The 27,996-nt window shown below is 46.9% G+C and overlaps 1 protein-coding gene and 1 long non-coding RNA gene across 4 annotated transcripts; one reads left to right on the forward strand and one right to left on the reverse strand.

Annotated features, from left to right (window-relative positions):
• Positions 1–380: 380 nt before the first annotated feature.
• LOC6041147 (dmX-like protein 2) lies at positions 381–27,952 on the reverse strand. 3 transcript variants are annotated; one of them, XM_038250525.1, is made up of 19 exons: positions 27,689–27,952; positions 22,432–22,649; positions 22,228–22,373; positions 21,966–22,166; positions 17,752–21,905; positions 11,734–11,820; positions 10,950–11,075; positions 7,577–10,892; positions 7,250–7,519; positions 7,068–7,184; positions 6,431–7,004; positions 6,277–6,373; positions 4,360–4,443; positions 3,835–4,104; positions 3,703–3,772; positions 3,562–3,636; positions 3,355–3,488; positions 3,195–3,278; positions 381–2,042 (listed from the first exon to the last, which is right to left on the reverse strand). In XM_038250525.1, the coding sequence occupies exons 1-19, from the start codon at positions 27,773–27,775 to the stop codon at positions 1,842–1,844; spliced, it is 10,311 nt and encodes a 3,436-aa protein (XP_038106453.1). In that variant the 5' UTR covers positions 27,776–27,952; the 3' UTR covers positions 381–1,841. The 3 variants fall into 3 exon arrangements, with proteins under 3 accessions (XP_038106453.1, XP_038106455.1, XP_001850447.2); XM_038250527.1 differs by lacking the exon at positions 11,734–11,820; XM_001850395.2 differs by lacking the exon at positions 4,360–4,443.
• LOC119766130 lies at positions 2,005–5,063 on the forward strand. The gene is made up of 3 exons (XR_005276947.1): positions 2,005–2,070; positions 4,705–4,759; positions 4,864–5,063. It is a non-coding gene; the product is annotated as an uncharacterized LOC119766130 (long non-coding RNA).
• Positions 27,953–27,996: the final 44 nt, after the last annotated feature.

Genomic DNA, 27,996 nt, shown 5'->3' on the forward strand with positions numbered 1-27,996 from the left:
AATAATCTCAAACTTCTATCGAAAAATTACGACTTACCGTTTACCAATTACGATCGTGGGTCGAGAGCTTTGTTGTAAATGAGTGTAAGACAAAAACTATGATTTGATGATACCTGCATCAAAATATCAGAGGGTACAGCGACCGTCACTACAGCTTGTGAGCTCTCTTCAAGGGTTTGGGCACTAGATTGATCCATAGAGACTATGGTTCTCTTTGTTTTATCTTGTATTTACCAGCAAAGTTAAGCATTCTCTGTCTTTCACTCCTTCTCTTTTCATCGATCACGCACACTCGCCGAAGATTCTTTTGTTTTCTCAGAAAACCGCAATGAATTCATTAATTCTTTCAGGGAAGTTTCGTTCTTCAAAAATACACAGCCTTTCAACGATAAACATTTATTCATAAATAAATAAAATTTTCCCTAGGTTGTAAGTTATGCATTCTCCGTACGCACTCCTGTTCCTATTTGTTGCTCACTTTTGTTGTATTTATTTATTATATCTTATTCCTAGCAGCGTCTAAGCCACTTGCTCATTCCCTAAATCATGATTTTTTTTCTTCTTTATTTTTTCGTTAATGTTGCATCATTCTGACTGTTAACAGTAAATTGTGTTTGTAAATAGGTGGATTCATTTTTTAATAACAGCTTGGGGTTTGTGTAGTTTTTTTTTATGTGATCAAACATAGGGGCATAGTAATGTGGGTGTGTGAGTAACTTTGTTAGTGTGTCTACTAGGGTGTAAAATGTGTTGTGTGTTGTTTTTATTGTGGTACTTGCTCATTTGCTTCCTCTCCTTCAACGCGTGCCGATCTTGGATGGCAAATGACTCTGTTTTAATTTTAATTCCTTTACGAAAGCGAAATGCGGAAAAATGACGTAACACACGAACGCGCACGCTCTTAATTAATACCCGGAAATGAACAATACACGCGCGTGGTAACGCAAATTGAAGGATATTAGCAAACACGCCAAACAAGAAAGCAGAAAACAGTTGTTAATATCATCGAAAAGTATCGCTCGAGGAGAGAGAGGAGAAGATTGGTTATCTTGCGGGTAAAACATCTTCTGCTGCTTTGGCCTACGACTATCTACTTATCATCTCTGACTTTGTTTTTCTTTCAATAGTTATTATATCTTGCTTCATTGCTACATTGCTCTAGTCTAAAATTTCATCATCCTCTCTTTTGCTTTGCTATATGTACGATGTATGTGTTTCATATTCTGCTTACTTTTATCTTTTTTTTTCTTTTTTGGTATGTTCTTTATCTTTTTATTTTGTTTCATAGAGTTTTACGTCTCAACAAGGGTATTGTCTGCGGTAAGTATGATTTTCCTTCTTTCGATTCACACGATGCTTCAAGTAAAGTTTAATGAAAGTATCAATTTATTTGTTTAGAATAGGAATAGATAGATGCACAAGTTTGCTTTAGTAGTATTTGTTTGTGTATATTTTTGCTGTTTATGTATATTCTTTATCTCGTGACAATAATTTGAAAAAGTCTGTGAGTTGTCTGTGTGTAGTTTTTGCTTTCGTTTAAGATTATTCTGCGTCTAACGGATATTAGTACTCCCGGAGGTAAAATTTATCAATGCTTGATGTTGTTTATGCGTAGGTGTGGTTTGTTTGTTTTATATCTCAACATTTGTTACAATTACTATAACACGTAAGGAGCTTGTTATAAATTTCCTAATGTTTAAACACAATATATTTTTGCTGTTAGTATTTGTTTTCTTTTTTTGCAACGTCCTGTATTATACTGTTTTTCTTCTGTTTTTAATATTGTTTTTTTTTTCTTTTTCAGCCTAACCTCTGTCTGTCGGTCTGTTTCTAGTTTCTAGTTAATACAACGAGTGAACAATCGATTCGCGATCTGGCAGCTGTCGGACCTTCATCGAACCGTCGGCACCGCACGAGAACAACCGGCCGCCCTGGTCGATCTGGAGCTGCGTAACGCCCTGGCCAATGTGCTTGAAGAAGCTGCTGCGCGCGTGCTCGCCCATGAAGCTGTACAGCAACGTGTGCACGGTCAGTCCCCAAACCTAAAGCGAATGGAAGTAGTTTTTAGTGGTGAGTGTATTTATCTATACGAAGGGCACGATTTTAAACAAGTCGGTTCAGTTACTTGAACGGATTACCGCCGAGAAGAAAGCAACCTACGACAAGAAGATGCACAAAGCAACGAGAGTGAACGTGGAACGGTACAGGCAGGCTCGGAATCGGCAAGTCGCGGTCTCCAAGCTTAAGAAGCGCCAGCAAGAGTGTGGGAAATGGAGCAGCTATTCGGAGCAAAATTTTACGAGAAGGTGAACCGCTCTCGCAAAGGCCGCGAGCCGCGAGCCGACGTGTGCAATGACAACGAGGGAAACCTGTCGTAAACATGAGCGAGGTGTTGTATAGGTGGAAGCAGTACATCAACGAGTACCTCAACGGCGATTAAGCGGACGATGACGGTGTTGGAGTCAACCATGGAGCACCCGCAGCTGATTTACAGTTCCCAGCACCTGATCTGGAAACGGTGAAGAGGGAGATCAGTAAGCTGAAGAACGAGAGAGGATTGGTTACCCGGCGAGCCCTTCAAATGTGGAGGAGAGAAGCTGGCGAGGACGCTTCACTGTGTGACTTCCAAGATCTGGAGGAGGTGAAGCTACTGGAGGAGTGCAGATTATGCACGAGAACGGATTTCCGGATAAACTGACTCGGCTGATCAAGGCTACCTTGGATGGTGTGATGTGTCACGTGCGTGTTTCGGGGGATTTAGCGGAACCCGTTGGATCGCGCCGAGGGCTGCAGAAACGTGGAGACGGTGAAAGATATCTACACCTGACCGAAGGTACAAGCAAGACGTGTAGGACTGGGCATGAATACGACCAAGACGAAGTACATGAGAGGAAGGTGTCCGAAGGACGTCGGCCCCCCAATTCTCGCGGCTCTAACTGTAGATGGTGATGAGTTTTATGAGGTGAGCAAGTTCGTGGAAGAGTGGAATTGAGAGAACCCTCCGGCTCAACCAAGGTGCCTAGTAGATACGAAATGCCATCCAAAGATTCCATGGTAGAGCTCGGGTGACCTGGGGCACCAGAATGAAGTAAATTGACAACGCATCTGGCATCAGCTTATGACACGAAGGTTATTCGTAAAAGTAAAAATAAGAATCTCTCAAGCGAGCAACATTCCTTCACAAAACCGCCTACCTTAATATCCCCATCAGCCGATCCGGTCACAAAGTGCTCTTCATGAGGATCTATCGCAAGACATTTGATTGGATTCTCGTGGGCCTAAAAACGAAAAAAAAAAAAAAATACCAACGTTAATCATAGTTCCAAGGCATCATAGAAGTAGCTTGCAACTCACCTGGAACCGATGTCTAAGTACGCGCTGGCGAACATCAAATATACACACGTCACCCTTCTTACCGGCCGATATCAACAGCTGGTGCTGCGGAGCGTACGCCAAGCTGGACGCGCCCTGGTCGTGACACGTGAATGCTGTATACGGGGAGGGGAAAGAGAACAGAATATTGTATAAATTTGGAACTCAAATAGAAGGTGACTCGCATACCTGACACCAACGCCTTCTTCTGCGGCAGCAGCGTATCCCATATGGCAACGTTTTTGCTTTCCGAACTGTGACCCGCTGTTGGAGGGAGACATCAAGGAGTTAGTCTTCTGATTTGGTTCAGGAAGGAGGTTATCAAATTACCTGTTGCAACCAGACTGCACGAACCCAGAAACACGAAATCTGTAATTCCCTTGTTATGGCATTGATAAGTCTGGAACAACAAAAACAACCGTTACCAAACATTCAAACTGAACATCTCAAAATTGTACTCACAAAGAACGGTCTGTTACTCTGACTAGCTAATCCAACCTGCCACAGGCTCAGGTTGCCGTCTCCGTCGGCGATGCCGAACTTGTTGCCGTGCTGCGAGAACCGGCACCGCGTCACCTTGGCGAACGTGCCGGGCGGGCGGGGCGTGCAGACGACCTGCTGGTGGCCCCACTCCCACATCTGAACCGAGCCGTCCTGGCCCCCGGTCAGGTACAGCGGCATCAGCGGGTGCGCACTCATCCGCTTGATGTTGTCGACCTTGTGTTTGAGCACCTTTTGAGAGTGGGTAAAAGTGGAGTTAGATTGGTAGAACTGGGCAGTTTAAAGAAGAGAACTTGAAAATCTACAAACTTATCATGAAATAGATGATAGAAAACCGAATATTTACAGCAACATTTAGGAAAGAACAGAAATTTTACTAATCCTAAAATGAGAACGTTGAAAAATAACATCAAGCAAGAGCGAAGGAAACAAATAGTTAACAGAAGATGCTTCAACGTGTGGAGCAAATGTATGAGTTGAAAGTACCGGCTTCAGTAAGTGCTTTGAACGCTCAATAACCAGCTTGCAGAAGCGTGGACACTGACTTCCTGGAAACGTTGCTCCTTTTATCTGATGAGGCGTGTGATCACAGTGAGTTTGAGAGAAGTTAGTAAAGGTGGGAAAGGGAAAGATGGATTACACCGTACAATTAACATATCTGAACAGCACAGTAGAAATCTTGAGTGATGATCGAATGTGTTATTTTTTATGAATTTTAAAGCAATGAAGTGACGCGACGTGTATTGCTGATGGTTTAGTTGTGGCTAAAATGAGTTTATGGAAAATTTACATGATGAGCCTAATATGTTTTAATTTTTTTCTTTGTTTCAGATCCTATGATAAGCTTCAGAATTAAGATGGACTAAAGCAATGTCATAACTTGAAGGTAAAACTCTCGTTATTTTTTTTTAAATAATAATAATTTATAATGTGCTATCTTTTTATTTAAACTGCAGATCTGCATCTTATTTTCGTTGATTATGAAAAAAGGTGTTCAACCACCATGGAAAGCCCGACGGTCTCAAAGAGTCTCAATACATGGGACGACCTGCGGATCCCTATCCGATAGACACCACTTTCTACCCATCATCGTGCTCCTCGGCAGAAGGTCTGAAAGCCAATGTCTCCAAAACAAAACAACAACAAAATCTGCAAAGCAAGGACCACAACTTTACTTCTGAATGCTGGTAAGTACCTATACTGCCGCTCTAATCGTGTCCGTCCCATATGTAAAAACAGCAAGCCGAGAAAAACGCGTGTCAAAGTTGTCCCGCCCATAAGGCTACGTGTTAGAATTTCACGAAAAAGTTAATTATCTCCGGCTTTCTAGAACAAAGTACTACATTTTATTGGTTTTTCTGATAGTTTACATGATTTTGAACCAAACTGCATCATTACCTCAAAATTGACGAAATTACATATGGGACGGACTAGCTTCAAGCGGCAGTATATATGTGTTTAAGATTATTTATTTCAAAAAACTATTTCGTTTTCTAAATTTCTACATGCGTAAAAACCGGCAAACACCTTTGAAAAACCTTAAAAAGTATAAAAAATATGCAAACATAAAAAAAACAAAATTATCAAAAAATTAAAAAAATAAAATGTACAAAATTTCAATGTACATAAACTTTGAAAAATATTTGCATTTATTTTTATGTTCTGGTTAACTTAATTACTTATTTCAATGTCAATTAAAAAATAAATAAAATGAAAGAAAAATGGGTCTCTAGAAAATCATACTTTGGTAATACGTAATTGTAATTTACGACTAGTTCTTTCGATTTGCTGAAACTAGCAAAAATGATCCCTGTATAGCGATGGGAGAATCTTTACCAAAGAAAATCTTTTGAAGTTTATCAAGAGAAAAAAATGGAAGGGGACATTCGCTGCTCGGTAAAATAAAACCGAAAAAATCATCATCTGGATTACTCCGGCAGAACTCCGATTTCACTACTACTCTTGCAGGTGTAACGTCACACGTCGAAAAATGGTTTGTTACTTTTCGTAGACAGACAAACAGTGCATGTAAAAATAAAACGAAACAAATTAATTTTAGTGGCGCTAACAATGAGATTCACAAAAAATCTTCAACTGATTGATTTTCATTTGCGTGTTTCGCCTCATCTCTCTTTGGCGGGTGAAGAAAGTTTGCTAGCGAATAAGATTTTTGTGTGAATATTACATCCCTGTCCCTGTAAGCATATTCGCCGAAATTTTCAGATTAGTTCAGCGAATCATATCATGTTGTTAGCCCAAGCATTACGACGTACTGTGAAGATGAAATTGCTTTCAAGTGATTTTCGTCCCTAACGTGTTACAAACTGCTCATGAGGGTGTGTGGATGTGTAAGAGGTCGTGTGAAAATTATTCAGTACTAAAAGTTTTTGATGATTCACTTACCACGGAAGCACCACGTCCCGATTGTCCCGCAATTCCAGGTTGTGGGCTAGCCGGTGTTCCAAAGTTTTGTGCGGAGTTTAGGTTCGTGTTCAGATGCCTTGAACGAATTATTTCATTTATCAATCAATGTAATTTAGAAGCTTTCAACACATACCTGTCTGTAGCGGTTTGTATCACCAGGAAGTTGCTCGACGGCATCGTTTCGATGTCCTTGGACAGGTTCATAATGTCCATCTCGCACTCGTCCTCCATCCAGTTGGGAGATTCGAGCAGCAGCGAAATGTCCATCTCCTGAACCTCGCGAGGCGTTGCCAGCGACAGCAGGCCCGGATTGACCACGTTCAGACAGAAGGCCGATATCTGCTCCTGGTCCTTGTGGATGATCCGTACGGGCTCTGGAATGTTTTGCAAGTGGGCGGGCGCACCACCTCCGGCCGCCGTCGCCGCCCCGCCGGCCGACTCGTTGCCAATGGGCGTGCCGGAATCGTTGCCGGAGTTGGTGACCGATCCGATGGCCGTGTCGGACAGGTTGGGCGTGGGCTTCTTCTTGCCGAATACTGCGCGGATGAAAATTTCCTGCACCATCTCGATGCGCACCAGATAGTTCCAGAGGCGTCGGGCGGGTGCGGCCGATGAAAGACAGGGGCTGAACGGGGTGTTGGACTTTTCCAGCAGCGAACGATACTTGTGGATTGCGGGGCCTTTTGCCTCCGATTCGACAAAACAGCCTGGAAAGGTGCACGAGATTGTAATAGCACGTAGAGAGATTAAGATGTGCTGAACTTCCTTACCTGGAATGTAATCTACCGACGCTGGACCACGGTGTTCCAGCTCTTCCCTCAACAATTCCTGCCACGACGAGAGACTCCGCAGAATCCCGTGAATGAGCGGACTGCAAACGGGCAACTCTGCAACAAAGGCACACACAATCAATCCCAGCTCAACCCCTTTCCCAAGCTCCCAAACCGCTTACCCTGCATCTCGATTCCCGCCACGTTGATGAACGTCTGCAGCTGGTTCTGGGCCACCCGGATGAGCGCGAACCGCAAGATGCACCACGAGTACGAGCCCGGGTTGGAGTGTTCGGTGTTTTCGCGACGATGTTTCCGCACGGCGGCCGAAACCTGGCTCACCTTCGGGTCGTTGTTGAGCGGATCGTTGAACACGTCCTCATCCTCGTCTTCGTCGTCCAAATCCGACACGGCCGAGTCGGCCGAATCGTAGTCCTCCTCGTCGGGTTCACCTGGAAGACAGGTTCGGTTAATTTAAGTTGCTGAGAATGCTACACTAGTCATCGTACCCTTTGGAACCGGCTTGGTCAGGAAGTACGACACCATCGACATCTCGGGCGGGACGAACTGCTCGCGATAAGTTGGCTTGTCCTCCTTCATGTTGGCCGGGCCTTGGGGCCCAGCGAAATGCCCAAGCAGCTTCATATTGAGCTTCACGCGTTGCTTCGTCAGTGAAGTAACCGCTCCCCAGACGCTTCCACCGTCGGCCACGGTCGGACTGTCGAGGCTTTCCTGCTGGACCTGCGCCTGTACCGCTTGCTGGACCGCCTGTACATGTGACGTTGCCTTACGGAGGAGCTTTTTGACGCCTCCACCGTACAGCGCCGACCATGTGTAGTCGGTAAAGTTCTGGCCAGCGAGGCGGTACAGAATGTGGCAGTCGCAGGTCGTCAGGGCGTACACAAACAGGGCCATGTAGGTGGCCACGAACGATTCGCACAGCAAAACGTTCAACCGTGGTGTGTCCTCGTCCTTTTCGCGGGCCAGAAGCGCCCGGAGATTGGTTACACCTGGCCATTTGGAAGGAGGAGTGCTTACTGCGAGTGGTTCGTCTGTCGAATACTTTCGTCGTCTTTGGTGCGCGGCGGCGTTCGCCATCAGATGAGTGCTTTGGCAGCTGGCGTTCAGCTTGGCTATCGTTTCCATTCCGGGACTGTGACATCCCTCGCTCACCGTAGATTGCTTCACGCTGAACGTGTCCGAGTCGCACAGCGATTGGTAGATACAAGCCGACAGGGCCACTCCGAGATCCCGCAGCACGAATATCCCGTTAGGGAAGACTGTGCGGTGAGCGTGCGGCGGACTTCGCATGTCGACAATGGTTTGCAGCATGTCGTGCGTGTGGGATTGCAGATATCGCAACGGATCGGCAATGACGGTTTTGTTGCCTGCTACACAAGCACTCAACAGTGGCAACGTCGTTGGGAATGGCAACGGACTGAGCAGCTGTTGTTGGGTCTTCTCCTGCTGAAGTTCCTGCAGAAGCAGCACCAGCTCCATCCGGACCGACGCCAATCCGCCGCCGCTAGCTCCGTGCAGCGAGCAATAGCTGAGCAATGTTCGTAACAACGTTTCGTTCGCCTTTAGCCAGCGCTTTCTCCTGGCGGCTCGTTGAACTTTCGCTTCAAAGTCTTGCTTCTCCTGGATCAAGATCTCGTGGAGCGTTGGCTTGTCGTGGGGGAACTTGTTTGCAAGCACCGGAGTGTCTCTGTCCATCAAGTCCAGATTGTTATTGTCTTCGATTGCAGTGTTGTCTGAATCACCAGTGCTGTAATTGCACAGCTGCTTCAACGCTTCCACCTCGCGCTCCAGCCAAACGTACAACTGGTAACGCAACTGTCCGCCGTCCACTTCGAATCCGGTCGCCAACGTCGACAGTTCTTCCATCAAAATCTTCAAACATGCAATAAACTTCAACTGTTGCGCCATTATGTCCAAGCTGCCCTTTGCATTGCCGTCTTCCTCTTCCTTGCTCTCTTCAGCTTCGCTCTTTTCTTCTTTTTCAGGTTTCTTCAGTTGAATTCCTTCGTCACTATCCTCATCTTCGTCGTCATTCTTTTCCTCCTCGTCCCACTCTATCTTGAACTCGTCAGGACCGTTTGAAATCTGCGAGGTCACCGGTGCTCCCCAGTCGAAACCACTAGCTGGAGTGCTCCAATCGACGGTCGTCGACGAAGCCGGCGCTCCCCAGTCAATTGAACTGGTCGTCTCTTTACCGGAATCGCCCTGGCTACTCTTGCTCCAATCCAGGATACCGGTCGTGATCAGATTGCACGTGGTCTTCGCATCGTTTGGACTCTGCAGCTGACTGCTCGAGTCCTGATCAATCACCTTCGTTGGCAGCTTGCTGAGCACTTCCAACGCTAGCGCTGGACATCCGGCTTTAAAGTGAGCATGAGCCGTGGTAAAGTACAGTTGGCGTTCCAACGGCGTGATCGTGTCTTCCAGCTGGATTTGCTTATCGGTAGCGAGTCCTGGCTTGGCAGCGGACGCCACCTCACCGCCATAGCTGAAACCGGCCAGAACCACTTGAGCGCGCTTCTTGTCCTGCACCGAAGTGGCAATGTGTTGACGGATCAGCAGCGGATGCGTCCGCAGATACACGTAAAAGTTAAACACGTTCGGATTCGTGGCGTGAGCTGCCTCCGAGTGGGAAGTGTTGTTATCGTCGTCAAACAGCGGATGCATGCTACCGATGTTGCTGTTCAGCAGAGTGCTCAGACTTCCGGAATAGTCCTTCAGCAGCCAGAGAGCCATCGAGCGCAGGAACGGATCGGGATGGGCACGGCTAAGATCCTGATTCTCACCGTTCTTGTCGCAACCGAGCACTTCCTCGTACAGCAATCGCTTGAAGCTGGGTGGCGTGGCATCGTGCTCTCCTTCGTACAGACGGGTGATGACCAGGGCCAACTGAAGATCCTGTAGTTTCGTCAAACACACTTCCAGCGCATCGTTCAACGAGTTGGCCAGCAAGAAGAATGCCACGGCATGATCAAACCGTTGCTTGCCAAGCAGTGCAAACGCGTTCTTGAGAGCCGCCTTCCGCCAGCGATCCTCGCTGAAGTTGTTCGCAAAGAATGCGGTCATCTTTTCATCCCGCTTCGACCGGTACAATCCCCAGACGACGGATTTCTTCTTCATTGCCATGTAGTACAGCGCTGCATCCAGAGGATCCTGATTCGCTTGAAACGATGCCTTGGCCAACCGCTCAATGCACTGCCTCAGCAGGTTGTTGTTTCGTAACCACCAGCCAACACCCAACTCCTTCAACACATGCCACTTGGGTTGACCCTTCGCGTAAGACGGAATCAAATTCAACAACTCTTCCTCACTTTCCGAGTGGAACGCCCACACGATGTTGGCCGTTCCCACGCCCTGCTTCTGGAACGACTGTCTCTGCACGATTGGCAGACAACGCAGCAAGTAGTTGTAATGCTTCATCGCGAGCAAAAACCGCAGCCCACAGTCGTCCAGCGAGTCGGTCGAAACAGCCTCCGTATTCGGCACCCCGGTCAGGTTCTCTTTGGCAATCGCCGTTTTCGCCGCATCAATGGCGAAACGCTCCGCAAAGTCCGTATTACACGTTGACACCGTATCGGCCAGCGCCAGCAGATGCATCTGATCAAGCGACGAAAGACCCGGCAGATGGGTGTGGGTCAACAGGCGCGACAACAGCTGACCTTGGCGCGGTCCAAAGTGGGACAGATAGTGCTTCTCCGGCAGCGATGACCGGCGATCGGCGTGCCGATTGATGTCTGGTTCGTCTTCCAGCAAATCGTCCAACGATTCGTCGACCACGTTGCTCTCGAAGAGCTCGTTGTAATCCTGCCAGTACACGGAACACGTTAGATCAGCGTGATTTGAAATTTAATTACGACCTACCTTAACTTCCTCGCTCTGCTGAGCCTTGAGTCCCGCCGTTTCCTTGTCCGCAGCCAGCAAGGTCCAAAGGGGCAGCGGAGGAATCGACGTGATTTCCGCATAGTCAAGGGTCAACTCTTCCGGAATCTGTGGAAAGCACAAGTGGAATTTCAATGATTTTGCATCAAAAGAAAGGGCAAAGGCTCTCCAAAAGTTTGACATGCAACAAACTGTTTGGAAGTTTTAGAACCGCTACCAGAAATGTAAACTTAAGTCAAATTTGAGTGAATTGATTTCTTCTAGCCTGTAACAATCTTCAATCTATTTACTTCAAAACTTTATCAAACCACTTACCGTAGACGTAACAGCTTAACGTTATCTCTATGCAAAATCATACAAAGTTAATGAACGTTATATTCATTGTTCAATATAACTATTCAAAGAATGCATCAAATACATTCCAATTTAACCTACATGCAAGTTATATAAATATGGTTCTGACTTCTCTATCTATAAGGATCGTTCTGTTGAAAGAACTGGTTAACAAACTAACAAAACATATGTTATTTATAGTTGACAATGTACTGATGCTCAATGTGTGAATAGGATTATTAGTATCAAGTTTCGTTTTACTGCCAATAAGAGTTTCATAGTTGATGAGAGTTCAACAAGCAATGAAGCGAAAAGATTAGGTTTTATCGAGATTGAAGTAATTAGTAGTCATACTGAAGAAATAAGATAAGAAACAACTAAGAATAGTGTAGAAGTATAGCTTGAAAGTGGCAAAACTAAAACTAATCCGCACCTGTGTCGTCGATCCTCTTGGTTCAAGAGGACTAACAGTGCCTGCCGGACAGCTAACAGAAAGTGTGCGAGATCTAGACCAACCACGCTGTTGAAAACACGTAACAAAAAATATAGAAAGAGAAAAAAACACAAAAATGGTGAAGTATGTGAAGGTTTTTTTTCTGATAGAGATTCTCGAGCGCTGATGGTGGTGGAGCTTTGCGCTGTTTCTTCTGTACTGTGCTTTTGTCTGGAAGAAATATCGTTATTGTTCTGTTGCGCGTTATTGCCCGGCTCGCGTGCCTTTTGAAAATATGGCTAAAAATATGGGAATTTTTTGTTGCTTGGTTTGTGTGACTTCAAAATTTGCATTGCTTTGAATCGTTGAAGAGAAAACCGAACACTTGATTGAAGTAGGTCATGCTTGTTGGTTTGCTACATGTCCGTCTTTCGGTTGCAAGGCAACATCTACAAACCGGTTTATGAATCCTGCACGAAGGTGTCGTCATCTTTACGATGAATTTGTATCAGTTGAAATACCGTTAAGTTACAGGCATTGTCCGCCATGTTAATGCAGAATCTGTAGCATTTTTTTTTAGATGGCAAAAAAATGGACACTGCGAGTCACTGAGACGAAGGTGCAAGATGCAACGCATCGCGGAGGAACGTTTTCAGGGTTGTTACGGGAAAGTCGAAAAAAAAACTGTTGGCGAAGCAACCGTTGAATTAATTATTAATTAGAATAGGCTATGACTTGGAGTGCAGCAATAAAACTATTCATTCGTTGTCTATCACTCGAACCTACAAGACCTACTGCCTTTAGGTTATGGGCCCAGACAGTCCGTAGCAACGGCTGTTTGGAGAAAATAACAGTTAGGAAGAAAATTTTTCACTCAAGAAGTTAACTGAAGAATTTGGAAGAAGTTTGTCCTGAAACGATGGCCGATGAAGAAGTCCGAGTTCCTGGCGCTGGACGAGGCGTGGCGGCGGTTCAACCTGGCGGTCAAAGGCTACCCGGAAGTTCCGTTTCGCTGCCGGTGAAGGAGGTGCTGCGTGGTTCGGAGAACTACAACTCCTGGGCGTTTGCCACGAAGATGGTCCTGATCAAGGAACGGACCTGGCGCGCCGTACGGGATCCTGTAGAAGGAGAACCGGAAGTGGACGCGGATACCTCGGAGCAAGCACTGGCGACTATCTGCCTCAGCATGGACCGGGGCCTACGTGGCATGGTCCAGAATGCGGCAACGGCAAGGGAAGCTTGGGACATCTTACGCAACACGTTTGAGGACAGCGGTTCCACCCGGAGGATCGGTCTCCTGAGAAAACTGACCGGGATTCGGTTGGTGGGAGCTGAGAAGGTGGAGGAAATCATCTGCCAGTCGACCCAGGAGTATGTGAGCGAGGTCATGGTGACCTGCAACCAGCTGGCGGAAGTCGGCTTCAAGGTCGACGATGATTGGGTGTCGAGTTTGCTGCTGAAGGGTCTGCCCAAGAAGTACGCGCCGATGATTCTCGGACTGGAGTCGTCCGGGGTCAAGCTGACGGCGGAGAAAGTGAAGGCCACGATCATGCAGGAGGTGAAGGTCGAGGCTGGATCGGGCTCGAGCGAGAGCGAGGGTGCCTTTTACAGCAAGCAGCGGCAGCAGAAGTTCAAGAAGCCCGTCGAGAAGTGCGATGTGAAGTGTTACCGTTGCAAGAGGCTGGGACACTACGCGTCGGAGTGCACGAACGGGACGAGCGCGAAAAGCAAGGAGAAGTCTGGTAACCACAAGGGGAACGTGACTTCGTTCTTTGCTGCGTTCAACGCGGTGGAGTCACCGGCAGGAGCCGGTGGTGACTGGATCATTGATTCCGGTGCGACAACTCATATGTGCCGGAACGAAGCAATCCTGCAGAACCCATCGAGTGTGTCGGCCAAGATCAATGTGGCCAACAACGCAGAGGTCGCCGTCGTCGCAAAGGGTTCTGTCAAGCTGGAAGCTGACTGTGATGGAGAAAACCGGGATCTGACGATGACTGACGTGATGTGCGTTCCGGACCTGGCGATTAACCTGCTTTCTGTAAGTAAAGTGTGCAAGAAAGGTTTTCGTGTGGAGTTCACGAAGGACGCGTGTGCGGTGCTGGACGCGAGTGACACGGTGGTAGCGATTGGTCGAGAGACGGACGGTCTCTACAAGCTCACAGAAACCAAGCGATCTCGTGCGAATCTGGTGCAAGCAGACGACCAGTTCGAGCTGTGGCATCGCCGGATGGGACATCTTTCTGCTAGCGGAATGAAGCGATTACGAGAGATGACGACTGGCGCGCAGTTCGACGTGAAGGACGGGCTGCAGTGTGTACCGTGCATCGAGGGCAAGCACCAGCGTCAACCGTTCAACGCGCGAGGGCAGAGAGCGGAGCGAGTCCTGGAACTGGTCCACTCGGACTTGTGCGGCCCGATGGAGACGGAGTCGATCGGAGGCAGACGCTACTTTTTGACCTTCATTGACGATGGCAGCCGCAAGACCGTCGTGTACTTTCTGAAGTCGAAGACTGAGGTGCTGGAAGCATTTCAAAACTTCAAAGCGTTTGCGGAGAACCAGACAGGTGAGCGGATCAAGCGGATTCGTACCGACAACGGTCGTGAGTACGTGAACCGCGAGATGGAAGAATTCCTGCGCAAGTCTGGTATCCACCACGAGAAGACCGTTCCGTACAATCCGGAACAGAACGGTCTGGCTGAGAGACGCAACCGCACGTATGTCGAGAGAGCGAGAAGCATGCTGTTCGACGCTGGCCTGGACAAGAGATTTTGGGCGGAAGCAGTGGCAACTGCGTCGCACGTGATCAACCGATCACCGGCGAAGGGACTGTCGGTGACACCGGAGGAGAAGTTCACGGGCAAGCGACCGGATCTGTCGCATCTCCGCGTGTTGGGTCCAAGTGCATGGCGCACGTACCGAAGGAGCGACGACGAAAGTGGGACAAGAAGTCGGAACCTTGCATTTTCGTCGGCTACAGCGACAACTCGAAGGCGTACAGGGTCTACAGCCAGAGGACCAAGTCTGTTGTGACAAGCCGAGACGTCATCTTCCTGGACGAGAAGTCGACCGGGACTGACGTTGCTTTGACGGAGCCTGCGGTCGGAGATGAAGAAATGGAGCTGATCGTGCCAAGTATTCCGATCCAGGTCGGTCCAGCTGCTGAAGAGGAAGCTGAGCTCGAAGAAGACGAGTCGGACTTCAGCGATTACGAGTCGGTCGAAGGCGATGCCGATTTGCTGGTTGAGGCGGAGGAAGAACCGTTGGTGCTCCCTCCACAACCAGAGGACCCACAAGTGTTGGTAAGGCGCAGTGGTAGGGAGCACGTGCCCCAGGCAAGTATAAAGATTATGTGTGCAGTACCCTACCTGAAAAAGATTCCCAACCCAGACAGAACCGTTTCACCCTGATGATGGTCGAGCCTGACACGTACCGTGAGGCGATTGCTCGAGACGACAGCGACCAGTGGAAACGTGCGATGCATGCGGAGTTCGGAGCGCTGGTGGAGAATCGGACGTGGGAACTAACCGATCTGCCGAAGGGGAGGAAAGCTCTACGCTGCAAGTGGGTCTACAAACTCAAGACGAACTCGGATGGATCTGTCGAGCGCTACAAAGCCCGCTTGGTGATCAAAGGCTATTCGCAGATCAAGGGCGTCGACTACAGTGAGACGTTCTCACCTGTAGTCCGGTACGCTACCGTCCGATACCTGATGTCGTTGGCAGCCAAGTTGGATCTCAAGGTGCACCAGATGGATGCAGTGACGGCGTTTCTGCAGGGTGACCTGGGAGAAGAGGAGATCTACATGGAGCAGCCGGAAGGCTTCACGGAATCAGGTGCCCCCACGAAAGTCTGTAAGCTGCGGAAGGCGCTGTACGGTCTGAAACAAGCCAGCCGGGTATGGAACCAGAAGCTGGATGCCGAGCTGAAGCGAACTGGGCTGAAGCGTTCGGCGTACGACACGTGCGTCTACTTCAAGCTGGAGGGCAACACGGTCCTTATTGTTGCCGTTTACGTGGACGATTTGTTGGTGTTCTCGAACAACCAGCAGTGGGTGACCAAGCTGAAGAAGGACCTGATGGCGCGATTCCGGATGAAAGACTTGGGCATGGCGAGTAAAGTTCTTGGCATGCGAGTGACCAGAGGCGACGGCAAGGTGATGTTGGACCAGGAGCAGTACATCAACGAGTTGCTGCAGCGATTCAACGTGGCCGAGTGTAATGCCGTCTCGACGCCTGCTGATCCGACTCAGAAGCTGACCAAGGAGATGTGCCCGAGCACTGTCGAGGAACGGGAGCAGATGGCGAAAGTTCCGTTCCGTGAACTGGTAGGCGGACTGCAGTATTTGGCGCTATCAACCCGGCCAGATATCTGCTACGCGGTGAACGCGGTCAGCCAGTTCAGCAGCAACCCAGGAAGGCACACTGGATTGCGGCCAAGCGAGTGCTGCGGTACCTGAAGGGGACCAAGACGATGAAGCTGACCTACTCGAAGCACGGAGACCAGGGCTTCGTCGGATACAGCGATGCGGACTGGGAAACGATCCCGAGACCCGTCGATCTATCACTGGCTACGTCTACATGGAGGCTGGTGGTTCGATCTCATGGAGCTGCAGGAAGCAGACCACGGTGGCGCTATCGACGATGGAAGCGGAATACATGGCCGTCTCAGCTGCTACTCAAGAGGCACTGTGGTGGCGCGGACTGCTGAAGGAGCTGTTTGGTGTCGCTCAACCGGTCACGATCCACTGTGACAACATGAGCGCGGTGTACCTGGCGGAGAAGGAGATCGGCTACTCGCCCCGAAGCAAGCACATCGATATTCGGCACCACTTTGTGCGCGAGAACGTCGAGGAGAAGCTGATCAAGCTGGAGCACGTCGCAACGGAGGCGCAGAAGGCGGACGTGTTCACGAAGCCGGTAGCTGTTGCGAAATTTGTTGAAGCACGGAAGGCTCTCGGAATTCACGGTTGAGGGGGGATGTTGGCGAAGCAACCGTTGAATTAATTATTAATTAGAATAGGCTATGACTTGGAGTGCAGCAATAAAACTATTCATTCGTTGTCTATCACTCGAACCTACAAGACCTACTGCCTTTAAAAACCGCGCCAAATCCGCGCCGACCATTCCGCGTGAAATCCGCGCCATATAAACAAAATCGCGACCCATAAGAATTTATGAATTCAATAATTTAAGAATTTAAAAAATTAAGAATTTAAGAATTTGAGAATTTAAGAATTTATTTATTGATCAAAATTGCCATCCGCGAAATCCGCGCCTGAGCAAAATCAGTCAGCAAATCCGCGCTATCCGCGTCGTCCGTAACAACCCTGCGTTTTGGAAAACAGCAGTTCTACATAATCTCAATCAATTTCTTTGTCCTAACAGCAAATCTAAAAAAGACGTGAAAAGGTAGGCGAAGAACGTCGAGGCCGGAACTGTTCGATCCGTTTATTACAACTTTGGAGACGATTCAGCACTATGTATCTGTTTTTTTTCGGGAAGTATGTACTTACTCGACGAGGAAGTAATACGAATTCATCGATTCCTAAACCTGAGAGAAGCACGTGTCTTGAAGTATTCAAAGATTTACCACTAAAATTTGTGGAACCAGATATAGAAAAGTTCCACAGTTCGATTATCGAAAGGTGAAGAGTGGCATAGAAGAAGTGTTAGTTTCAGCGATTCAATACAATGCTAAATAATGAATGTGTCATGAAGTTGCTGTGTCAGTCTGTAGAAATATATTCACAACTCGGATTGTAACGATAAAGGGATGACCAGGGTTGCAGTGAGAATCTACTGTGGTTTATGACGCGATATAGATTTAGTCACAACTCAATAGGATAGGAAACAGGCAAAATGCGTGATGATATCGATATTTGGGTTAATATCAACTGGTGCACAACAGGAAGGTGGTGGTGGGTGATGGATATATAGTATAAATCACACGCTTGTCTCTATTAACAACATACACTCGCTTTGTCGCCGGAGGGCGACAATCAATTCGATAAATACCTGTCTGTTGAGGCTCTCCTCGTCGCCACTGCCGCCACCCCGGACGCTGTACGATCCGCTGATGCAACGCACCAGGTGGGCCAGAATCGCCTTGACCCAGCGAATCTTACCCGAGTTGAGTAACTCCATCAGCTGTTTCGGATGGTACTGCGGCAGAACCGGACAGGCGATCCGGGATGCCTCGAACAGTCCGTAGTCGGTCATGTAGTCGTGGATCGGTTGTTGTTGATCGGCGCCGTTGTTAATCTGGCCCGTGCTGGCTGTGCCGACCTTCTTCTTCTTGCTATCGTTGGACAACATTTGCAGATTGATGGAGCTAACTCGCGACAGAACCGGCATCGACGAGACGTTCGCCAGCCGTCGTTGGGTGTTTTCCTGAGCGAGCGAGCGCAGATCTTCGTCCTTAAGGTAACGATTGTCGTACAAATCTTCGATGTCCATATGGTTGATGGCGTTGAGCTGTGGCTTCCACTGGGAATACACGTGCATTTCGGAATCCATGCCGGCGACAAAGATACCGTCCCGTACCCAGGAGATCTGCATTGGAAGCGGTGGCAGACTGTCCGCCGTACGTAGCTCGATCTGACGCAGCTTCATCCATCGTATTTCGTCGTTAAAGTGTGGCTGTGCCAAGGAACTTGCCTTCCGCAGCAGCGGACGATTCGTTGATTGTGACTCTTTCATGGCCTTCATGTTCGATTGGGCCAAATCGCTGGACACGGGCGTGAACAGCATGATTTTACTGCCGACCGCTACGGTCAGGATGTGCGAACCGTCCTCCTTGGAGACCCAGTCCAGCTGAACCAGGTGCTTCTGCGTCAACGGGCACGTGTTTCCATGTTCGGTGATGCTCTTTCGCAGTGACTGCAGCGTGCTGAAGCTTGGCACCGCCAACAATCCGGATCCTGGCTTGGCCAGCGCTTCCGGAGTAACGTCCCCGTTCCGGCTGGAGCGATTGTCATCGTGGGTCATTGTTTGTAGCATCTGGTTCAAACGTTGCTTCTTTTGCAGAGTCTTATTGTCGTACAAGTAGCTCAAGTCCAGATGTGGATCGACCTGGATCCGTGGCAAATGGATGTTCTTCAAGTGGATGGTGTCCTCGAGGACCCATTCGCTGCCACCGGTACTTTCGCACTCGTAAATTGCCACGCACAAGTTGACGTACCGCGACTCCGGATCGCTGCTTTTCGTTGGTCTTGTGAACGACTTTCCATACTTGAATGCACACGCAATGCGGCCGGAATAGGCAGCGCTGATGTGCAGCAGCTGGCCGTTTACGTCGATGGTCGATTCCTGGTCCTTTCGGATCATTTCCCACTCGCACCATTCGTACTTGAACGAAGTTTCGGACCCATTCTTGGTCACCTTGCACTTCCAGAACCGTACCGTTGAGTCCGAACAGGCCGTTACGACGATGTACGGTGCAAAACAGGCCGGGTAGATTGACGAGGAGCTCAGATGACCGGCGGCTGGAGCTGCATGGATTACGTCGACTCCGTCGGGCAGCGGCAGCTCTTGGGTGCACACTTTCGTGGTCGAAATGTTCACATGCGGACTTTGGTCGATCGGAATTTTGACGTCATCCGGAAGCTGCACTCCCGCCATCGAAGCACGGTGCGTAACTTCCGGGTCGTCCAAGTCCTGCACCAAGTTACTGTCGGGGACGTACATCATGCTGCTGCTGAGTTCATCCGGCCCAGCTGGTTGTGATGCTATGACGATGCGCCACATGTGAATCGTTGTTCCGTTTTGGGTACGTTCCAGAACCACCAGATAAAATGGTTCCTCGAATTGAGCGTTGCGCTGAAGATCAACCATGGCGCCCATTTGACCGTCCATCAGTCCCACATGCTTGGCTTCGGTGTTGAAGATGACGGATTCCTCTGAACGTTCGCCCGTAATCAGCTGTTCTTGGAACACGTGCAGGAACTGTGTGTTCTGCCAATCGTGGATCGCATCGTCGATCGCGTCCAGCTGAATGATGCAACCGGGACGGGCCGTCGACTGCTGCGAAACAATCTTGATTTTGTCGTGCAATGCGGAGTGGACTCCGGGAACCTGTTCCGACGAAGATTCTGTCGAAAGCGACACCATCGAGTCCATGCGACGAAATCGACGCTCCGAGCTGGATATCTCTGCGAGAAGAGTTCGCGCATCGATCACGGCTTGGTACACGCGCAGACTTTCACCATCGCTGGCCACGAAACATGCCGACGGGGAGTTGCTTAGGTTTCCTAGCGTCGTACTTGGCAACAGGGTGGGAATCCACGCTACGTTACTGAACGCGGATATTTCCGGCGAATTGATACGAGCCAGCTCGCTAACTCCGCCGGACTGGGACAGAGGACCGACCGCGTCAACGCGCCACAAGATCAGCTCCGAGCAGAAGCCGGACGGGGCGCAGACGTCCTTTGCCCGTGGTGGTTTCTGGTCGGTCCCGTCTGGCGCCGTTTGCTCCTTGCCTGGGTAGCCAACGTTGGCGTTGGGAATGTCTGGAATATTGTGATGTGATGTGGTTAGCAGCAGGGGGAGCACCGGGTGGCAGGTAATGTCGTTCACCCGGAACCGGTGACCTGATGCACGCGAGGCATGTCCAATGCTAAGAACTTGCGAAAATTTGCTCTTGTCGGCGAAGGTCAGTTGCCACAGGTTCAGCGTTCCGTTCGAATGCTTCGTTACCATCGAAATGGTCGGCGAAGGAGGTGCGGTCAGAATGTCCGCCTGTTCGCCGTTCTCGGTGCCAGCGGCGTCTGCACCGGCTTTGGCTCCATCATCCTCTTGCACGCTGGCATTTTCGTTCTCTTCTTCGTTGACTTCATTTTCCTCCATGACACTGGGCAACGAAGTGACAATGTCACTGTTCACGTCCGGTGGCAAACTGCAATTGGTAGCTTTCGGTCCCCGCACGATCATGTCCCGGAAGCCGAGATTTCCGCCCGTGTTGTACAGGGCGACCGTCGTTGACATGGACATTGCATCGCCCAGCGGGAACGCCGATGGGATCCGCGTTGAGAACGAAACCTGCGCCTGGCGGAACGATCCCGGATGGTACTCGTCAAGCCATTCCACGACCCAGATCAGATAACTTCCGTCGATCGGATGGATTGAAAAAAGCAAATCCGGGCTGTGATGCCAGTCCCGCAGCAGACACTCGATCTTCATGTCCAGCGAATCGGTCACGTGTATGTTTCCGTCGTTGACGAGCGAGTTGATGGAAGTCGTGTTCGACAGCGAATGGTGACTTGGCAGTCCAGCGTGCGATGCACCTCCCACCGAATGAGATCGATTGGTTGGATAGGGCGGTGCATGATCATCGCTGTTGCTTTCGTCCTGCGAGAAAGTGGGCTTCATTTTAGGTCTTCTCTTGCCATCGTCTCCGTTCGGAAGCTCCTCTTCGTGGAGAACCTCCGAGTGGCCATCACTGTTGGCGCCGGACAGTAAATCTTCCTTCTCGATCACCTTCCTGGTCATTTCCTGTAAAATAGCCTCAGCTTGAAGGGAGAAATGCATCTCCTTATTGTTAAGCCAGTGTAGAATAAAATTGGGTTGCGCCGAGGGATCGTTCGTGTGCATCGACGGAACTAACGGAATGTCAGTCTCGGCGTTGATTGAGGCCGCCAGATGAAAGTGCAGCCCTGGTGTCATTCCGGTTCCATGATAACCGTACGAATGGAAATCGTGCACACTGTACGTCGACGGTAGCGTCGGTATCGGAGCATTTCCAAAGCCGGAACTGGCCCCGGGCCCTCCGAAGCTCGCTCCCATTCCGTTCAGCCCGGTCGCTCCGTTGTGTTTCGCGTGGCGCCTGATGTGGAAGCAAGTCTTCATGTGCTTCAATCGCTGCATAAACCGATGCTTGTGCCGGTGCGTCCGGAACTTGGGGTTCTGTGATGCAAGGGGGTCAAATTGGTTCATGTTGACGAGTCCATCGTCCGGCAGGACCGTCTCTACCCAAATGCGGCAAATGTTGTCCAAACAGGACGTCACGAGCATGTTCGAAACGGATCCCTTCGGCATGTACTTGCTGGTTTTGCGCCACGACAGATCGGTCACTGCTCGAGGATGGGCGACGTACACGAAGCCGTAGCTGGTCTCCGGAATTCCGCTGAAACTCTGCGACTGAGACTGGTCGAAGCTTTTGTTTGGGAATAAAACTAAAATAAGAGAGAAAAATTAAAATCATGGTTTGAGCCACACAAGTCTTCAACACTTACTGTGCTTATTCTCGTACCAAACCTTCACCAGGCGGTCACTCTTGCCGGACGTGGCAAAGAGCGTCCCGTCGGGGCTGAACGCCATATGGTGGACCGGTGTGGCGGTGTGACACTTCCAAACGCAGTCCCAGCTCGAGTCGGACTCTTCCTCGTTGGTTGGCGTTTTGGGGTCACGATCTCCGCCGATTTCAAACTTGACCGCTGAAATTAGAGTAAACTTATTAGAGGCAACAACGAAGACTATCCAAATAAGGTTACATACAAGTTGGTTCGTCGTCATCTTGCTTGGACAACCGCTCGTGCCAGAGTTGAAGTACGGTTCCACCGGTCAGCAGACGGGTTCCCTCCAAGTTCCACGAAAGAGAACTGATGTGCGAGGTCGCTTGCAGGCTACCCGTTTGAACCCATCTGAAAAAAAAGAAACTCTCATCAGTACAACTTCCTCCCCAGAGATCACGCCTCTTACTTGTACTCTAAGCCGTGCGACGCCGGTCGATCGCTGTGAATCAGCGGTGTTGGCTCGAAAATGCACACTTTATCCTCGTAGGCGGCGGCAATCTTACCGGTGTCGGTGCTGCAATCCAGGGCCGAAATCCGTATGTAGTTGTGGACCGCGCCCGGGATGATTTGGACGCGCTCAAAGTTGCTGGCTAGCACGACGATGTTGCATCCCGCCGCGTAGGCCTAAAACAGGAAGAAAGATAATTTGCTGATGAAAAAATTTGGATTTAGGACGATTGGATCTATCTAATCTAATCAAAGCGCAGCCAGAACCGAGAACTCCCAAAATTTATTACACTCATTATCAGGCCCACTGCGTTGTATTAGCAGCAGACAGGATTCTATAAACGGGTCACATAATCTACAGTGAAGGAAGGATGGCGTGGACATACCGTACTAAACGCTCCGGATCAGTTAAGATGTGAAGTGTGTTTTGAGTGAAGAGTTGTTGTATGTGTCTTGATTTTTGCAATTGTATCAAATTGTCCGAAGGTCTTAAGCATATCATGTATCTATACAGGGTGATGTATTAGGATGATTTAAATGATGAAAATATAGACAATTGCTTTCAAAATGAGTCATATAATAGGGAAAATCACTAAGTGAAAAGTAAACATCGAAAAAATCAATATAATTTATAACAAGTTCTTGAAATGAACTGGTATTTTCAGATTCGAAAAAGCTTTTCAACTACAGTACATGTTCGGTAACTGTTTAAAATTAGACAAATAAGCAATAAAGTTCCTAACAAAAAAATAAAACCAAGGTTAATAACATAACAATATTTCTAAAGTATACCTTTTAAATATTCTTTGAATATGCCATAGAATTTTATGAAAACATAACAAAAATATTAAAAAATCAAAGCGTCTCATTGTTACAGCTCTAGATTCTGTGGATACAGTATGTAAAAAAAGTATTTACACCCCTTGGGCACTATACACATAAAACATGTAAACAATTTAAAGTTTGACAGAAACCTAGTACTACGTTTTGTTTAGAAACTCATGCCGAACATTTAGCTATAAAAAGCTCATGAAAAGATGACTTCCATAAAAGTTATATAACAAATACTATTACAGAAATCAAAAAAGGTGCAAAAAAAGTTTGTACACCTTTTGAAAAATTAACATAAATAATGTTATTTGTTGACAAATCACCATAAATCCAGTCTAAATGTCAATATATGACCATAGAATTGCTAAATAAACATTCTCGAGTGGGTATAACACCGTTTTGGGGGTCTTTGTATCGATAGAATAGATTTATCATCTTGATTGTGTTTGTATTTATTATATTTACTATATTTATTCTATTTACTATATTTATTATATTTACAGTCGACTCTCTGGTTGTCAATATCCAAGGGACCGTCGAGGAAGAGAATCATCAGTTTACAGAACGATGCAAAATGAAGACTCGATTGAAATTTGTTTTTTCTTGCTGACCGAAATACGAAAGAATCATGGCAACGTCCAGGAAACAAAAACAAAGAAATGTCAAACACACTAAAAAGCTTCGTTTCTCAAAGAAAAATGTCTATGCAAGCCATGGAAAAGTAAAATTATTGACAACCGGAATAGATATTTAAAGCAAATAGAATTCCAGGGACCGTCGAGGAAAAGATCCTTCAAGCAAGAGAAAATATCGAGGAATAAAGACAATCGAAGTATGCAGTTTGAAGGGACTGAAGAATTCATCGGTACATGGAGCATTATTGATATCGAGAAGATCGACAGCCAGAGAGTCGACTGTATTACTTATCATTATTACAAAACTATATGCTTATTAGATAATACACTACAGACTCATATTTACACTTACAAACATCGAAATCATTTAAAACATTACGCATTCAACCATTTTCATCGGCCCTATGAAAATCCCCATTTCAAACCTCCCAAAAATATTCCGTTCACTTTTAAAAGTCGCATGGGTTTCCTGCACTTTTGCCACTAGTGAAAAACAAAAACATCCCCTCCCAAATCCCCACGGGACTGTATGGGCGTAGCCTTGGAGCACAGTGTGGATATTCTTGGTTGTACCGGACAGCAATCAAATTGTCTAAGAATATTGAATTGACCACTGTGGCACCCCCTACAGCATGGTGCAGACCCGTTATGCTATGCTATGCTATGCTATGCTTTGTATCGATAGAATAGATTTTTCGTTGGATTTTCGTACCAACTCGGAAAATCCGCCGGCATCCAAATCGGTCTACAATTCACAAGCCAACCTATGTGGCATCGGAAAGGGCATAACATTTCCAATCTTTTGATACGCATACATCTAGGTTTTCTATAAAACCCACGTTTTTAAATACCTAGGCAAAAACGTTGTTATGGTTTCGTTTGAGCAGCCAAAAATGTATTTTTGTTCTCGTGGTACTCTGAGTACTTTTGTTAATTTGATTTGGTTAAACGCGGTGGATTTTCTTGAAATAATTCGAAATGTCAAAAATCCACCAAAGCATCTACCACATTGATCGCACAAAAAAACTGTGGTAGAAAAGTATCCATCGGTTGATGCTTTGGTTTTGACAGTTCGAATTATTTCAAGAAAATCCACCGCGGTTGACCAAATCAAATTAACAAAAGTACTCTGATGTCATGCACACTGGATACGCCATGCGAGACTTTACCCCAAATTTCAGCCAATTTGGTCCATCCAATCAAGAGATATTGTGGCACCCGTAAGTTAACTCGGTGTTTAGATAAAAACGCCCACAACGTTTGACAGTTCGCTTTACGCATGGCAAAATTTTGAGCTTAAATCGTCTCTTGCTAAGTTTGATCATGATATATATTCATGAAACTTTCAGGAGCGATAGAAAATCATCTTCTAAATAGATTTAATAAATTTTCTGTGATTTGAAATTTGAAAGAATAACTTTGAAAAGGAGCGTCCAAAAATAGATCCATTAGCAGAATGTTATCCAGTAGACACCCTTCTTCTTAAATATGAGCCTGTTTGGTTGATTTGTGGAATCTTTTTTGATAGTGTTCCCCGTGTTTCATTTATGATTATACTATTGTAGTAAACCGAATACCACAAAGTTATGAAACTTTCGACATGTTTACTCAAATTAATTTTAATGTATATTAAAATGTATGAAAAAATCTAAAATTCCGAGTTCCGGGAAATAGCTAAATGCATCTTTCGATTCCCAGGAAACTGAAAATTTTGAGAATCGTTATCCTCTTTTCTAGTCTATTCAAAAAATACATCAAAATGTCAATTTTATGTTACGTGCAATCAGCTGCCAACGATACAAAATGCATTCTCCTGCGTTTATAATCAATTTTAACATATTTGAGTCAATTTGAACGTTCATTTAGTCCAAACTAATGATTGCAAACGAACGGTACTGCTGTAAAATGCATGCCTTTTTGAAGTGAAATGTTAAAATTTGGCTTGTTATTTCAGTTTTTAGAGCCTCAAAATCTGTTCAAAGAAATTTCACTGAACAGCAAATATTTTGTTTTCAAAACGATTTTTCTCGAAATTAATTAAATTCTGATTTATTGGATTTATATTTCTGATAAGGCTTTAACTCGCTTTCTATCTGTAGTGTCCAGATAAAATTATCAATAATAATTAACCGTGTTCGGTAAAACCGATTGAATATAATCGGGATGAACTCGCAACGATCGAGTGAGATCGGGAACGATCGTGCGAGATCGTGGATGTTTTAATAAAAGGTTGTTTCGAATCTAGCCGTCAGCGAGTACGGAGGCAGTATAATTCGATATTTAACTTAATCCTAAATCCGAGTCTTAAAACTATTTCCTAATTTCTATTTAAACTTATAAGAAGTTTACGCGAGTGAGTAAGTATATTAAACTATCTTACTCAGGGTTATTAATATATTTACGCCCATTTGTTAGAAGGAGAGGCCGTGGCTGACTGGTTACGGTGTTCGCTTTGTAAGCGAATGGCTCTGGGTTCTCGATGTCCATCTTATCCCAACGAGAAAGTTAAGAGAACACAGAAATTTGAAATGATGAATATGAACGAAAAATCAAAGTCGCTCGAGGCGAAGTTCGATCTCTCGTCCTTTTTGGGTTGGTAAGTAAAAATGCTAACCATTAGGCCATTACGACTTTGTGAGCGTGGGCTAGAACTAGGAATACTGTTCCAGAGAGAGCGAGTTGTGTCGCTATAACCATGGCAAAAAGTGTCCAGGGCAATCTAACCTAATGCACTCTCCAGGATCCTTTCGAAAGATTGGTTGCGCTAGGGTCTGATTAGATTAGATTAGATATTGACGCCCATTAGTTAGATCATTCATAAATATTTTTTGAAATTGCGAAAATGCTTCTTGAAAAAATGTTTTTTTTTATATATATTCAGAGATTATAATCCTTCGTCTCCGACCAAAAAACATCACGTGACATGAAATAAGTTAAACTTTTTTATTTGTAATATGCAAAATCTATTTGTAACGTAGTTACCCAAAATACTAGGAAGCTCACTAATGCATTTGAAAATAATACCTAACACTAATGTGTGCAACTAAATTACCAAAATACATGCACACAAATCTCGCGACGCCTTCCTCAACTATCGCAAAAATCAAATCACCCCCACAATCCTTGTGTAACCATGTGAGCAAAAGTAGAATATTCACAACACTCGACTCCACTCACTACACACTCTTTTGGTGTTGGTTTGTGAATGTGTATTCTCAATGAATGGGCAATAAGGGTGAAAAAAATTTTATCAGTCAAGTGACACTGCTTCTACTCCTCCTCCTCCTTTTTCTCCACCAAGTTCGTTTTCTCCACTCTGATGAGGGCCAGCCAAAAAGTGACCATTCTTGCCACGAGCAAATATTTTGACATGATTAGCACCGTTCCGTCCTCCTGCCTCTCACTCCGTGTCCCGTGAGGAACAAATTAATCACTGAACAAATAGAAAATTAGCCTTTTCAGCAATGGATGCAAAATGGGGGTCACCAATAGGGTTCAAGATAAGCGCACACAAGATTACATATTCCTCGGGAAAAGGCAGCCTTCAGCAACCCATCTCCCACTTGGGGGTGGCATTTACAGGACCATAATGACCCTCCCCATGGGGATGTCGATTCCAGCTCCCGACAATGAGATAATCAAATAGAGTGAAAAGACGAAATGAATTTTTCCTTCATCATCATCGTCGTCGTCGTCGCATTCGTCGATATTGGGAGCAGCAGCAGCAGCAGCCAAGAAGGAAAAACTCACTGTAAATGGAACACCTTCGACGGATCCGACTGCAAAACAACGATCGCCAGCGTTGCAGGCTCCGCTCAAGATCTGGTGACAATTCATCGCGTCCGGGGTGCGGATTTCACGTGCTGCGTGCTCACGGGCTATTTAGGCAACCTTTTCGCACGGATTTGCCATCGTTACGCGAAAATTAGCACTGTTTTTCACGATTTTTTCACACTCACGGACCACACGAACGAACTGAACTGAGTAATCTTTTTTTCACCTTTACATGAAGAAAATGACTTTGACAATCTTGACACTGCAGAGTGACAGGCGCTGAA

The sequence above is a fragment of the Culex quinquefasciatus genome, chromosome 2 (genome assembly GCF_015732765.1).
Source record: "Culex quinquefasciatus strain JHB chromosome 2, VPISU_Cqui_1.0_pri_paternal, whole genome shotgun sequence".
Lineage (NCBI taxonomy): Eukaryota > Metazoa > Arthropoda > Insecta > Diptera > Culicidae > Culex > Culex quinquefasciatus.

Bases quoted from the DNA above. Each gene is read 5' to 3' on its own strand.
- LOC6041147 (XM_038250525.1), bottom strand. From the start codon at position 27,775: ATGAATTGTCACCAGATCTTGAGCGGAGCCTGCAACGCTGGCGATCGT. The intron at 3,773-3,834 runs GTGAGTACAATT...TTGTTGTTCCAG, and splicing joins AGAGTAACAGACCGTTCTTT to ACTTATCAATGCCATAACAA. The intron at 3,637-3,702 runs GTAATTTGATAA...TCCCTCCAACAG, and splicing joins GTGCAGTCTGGTTGCAACAG to CGGGTCACAGTTCGGAAAGC.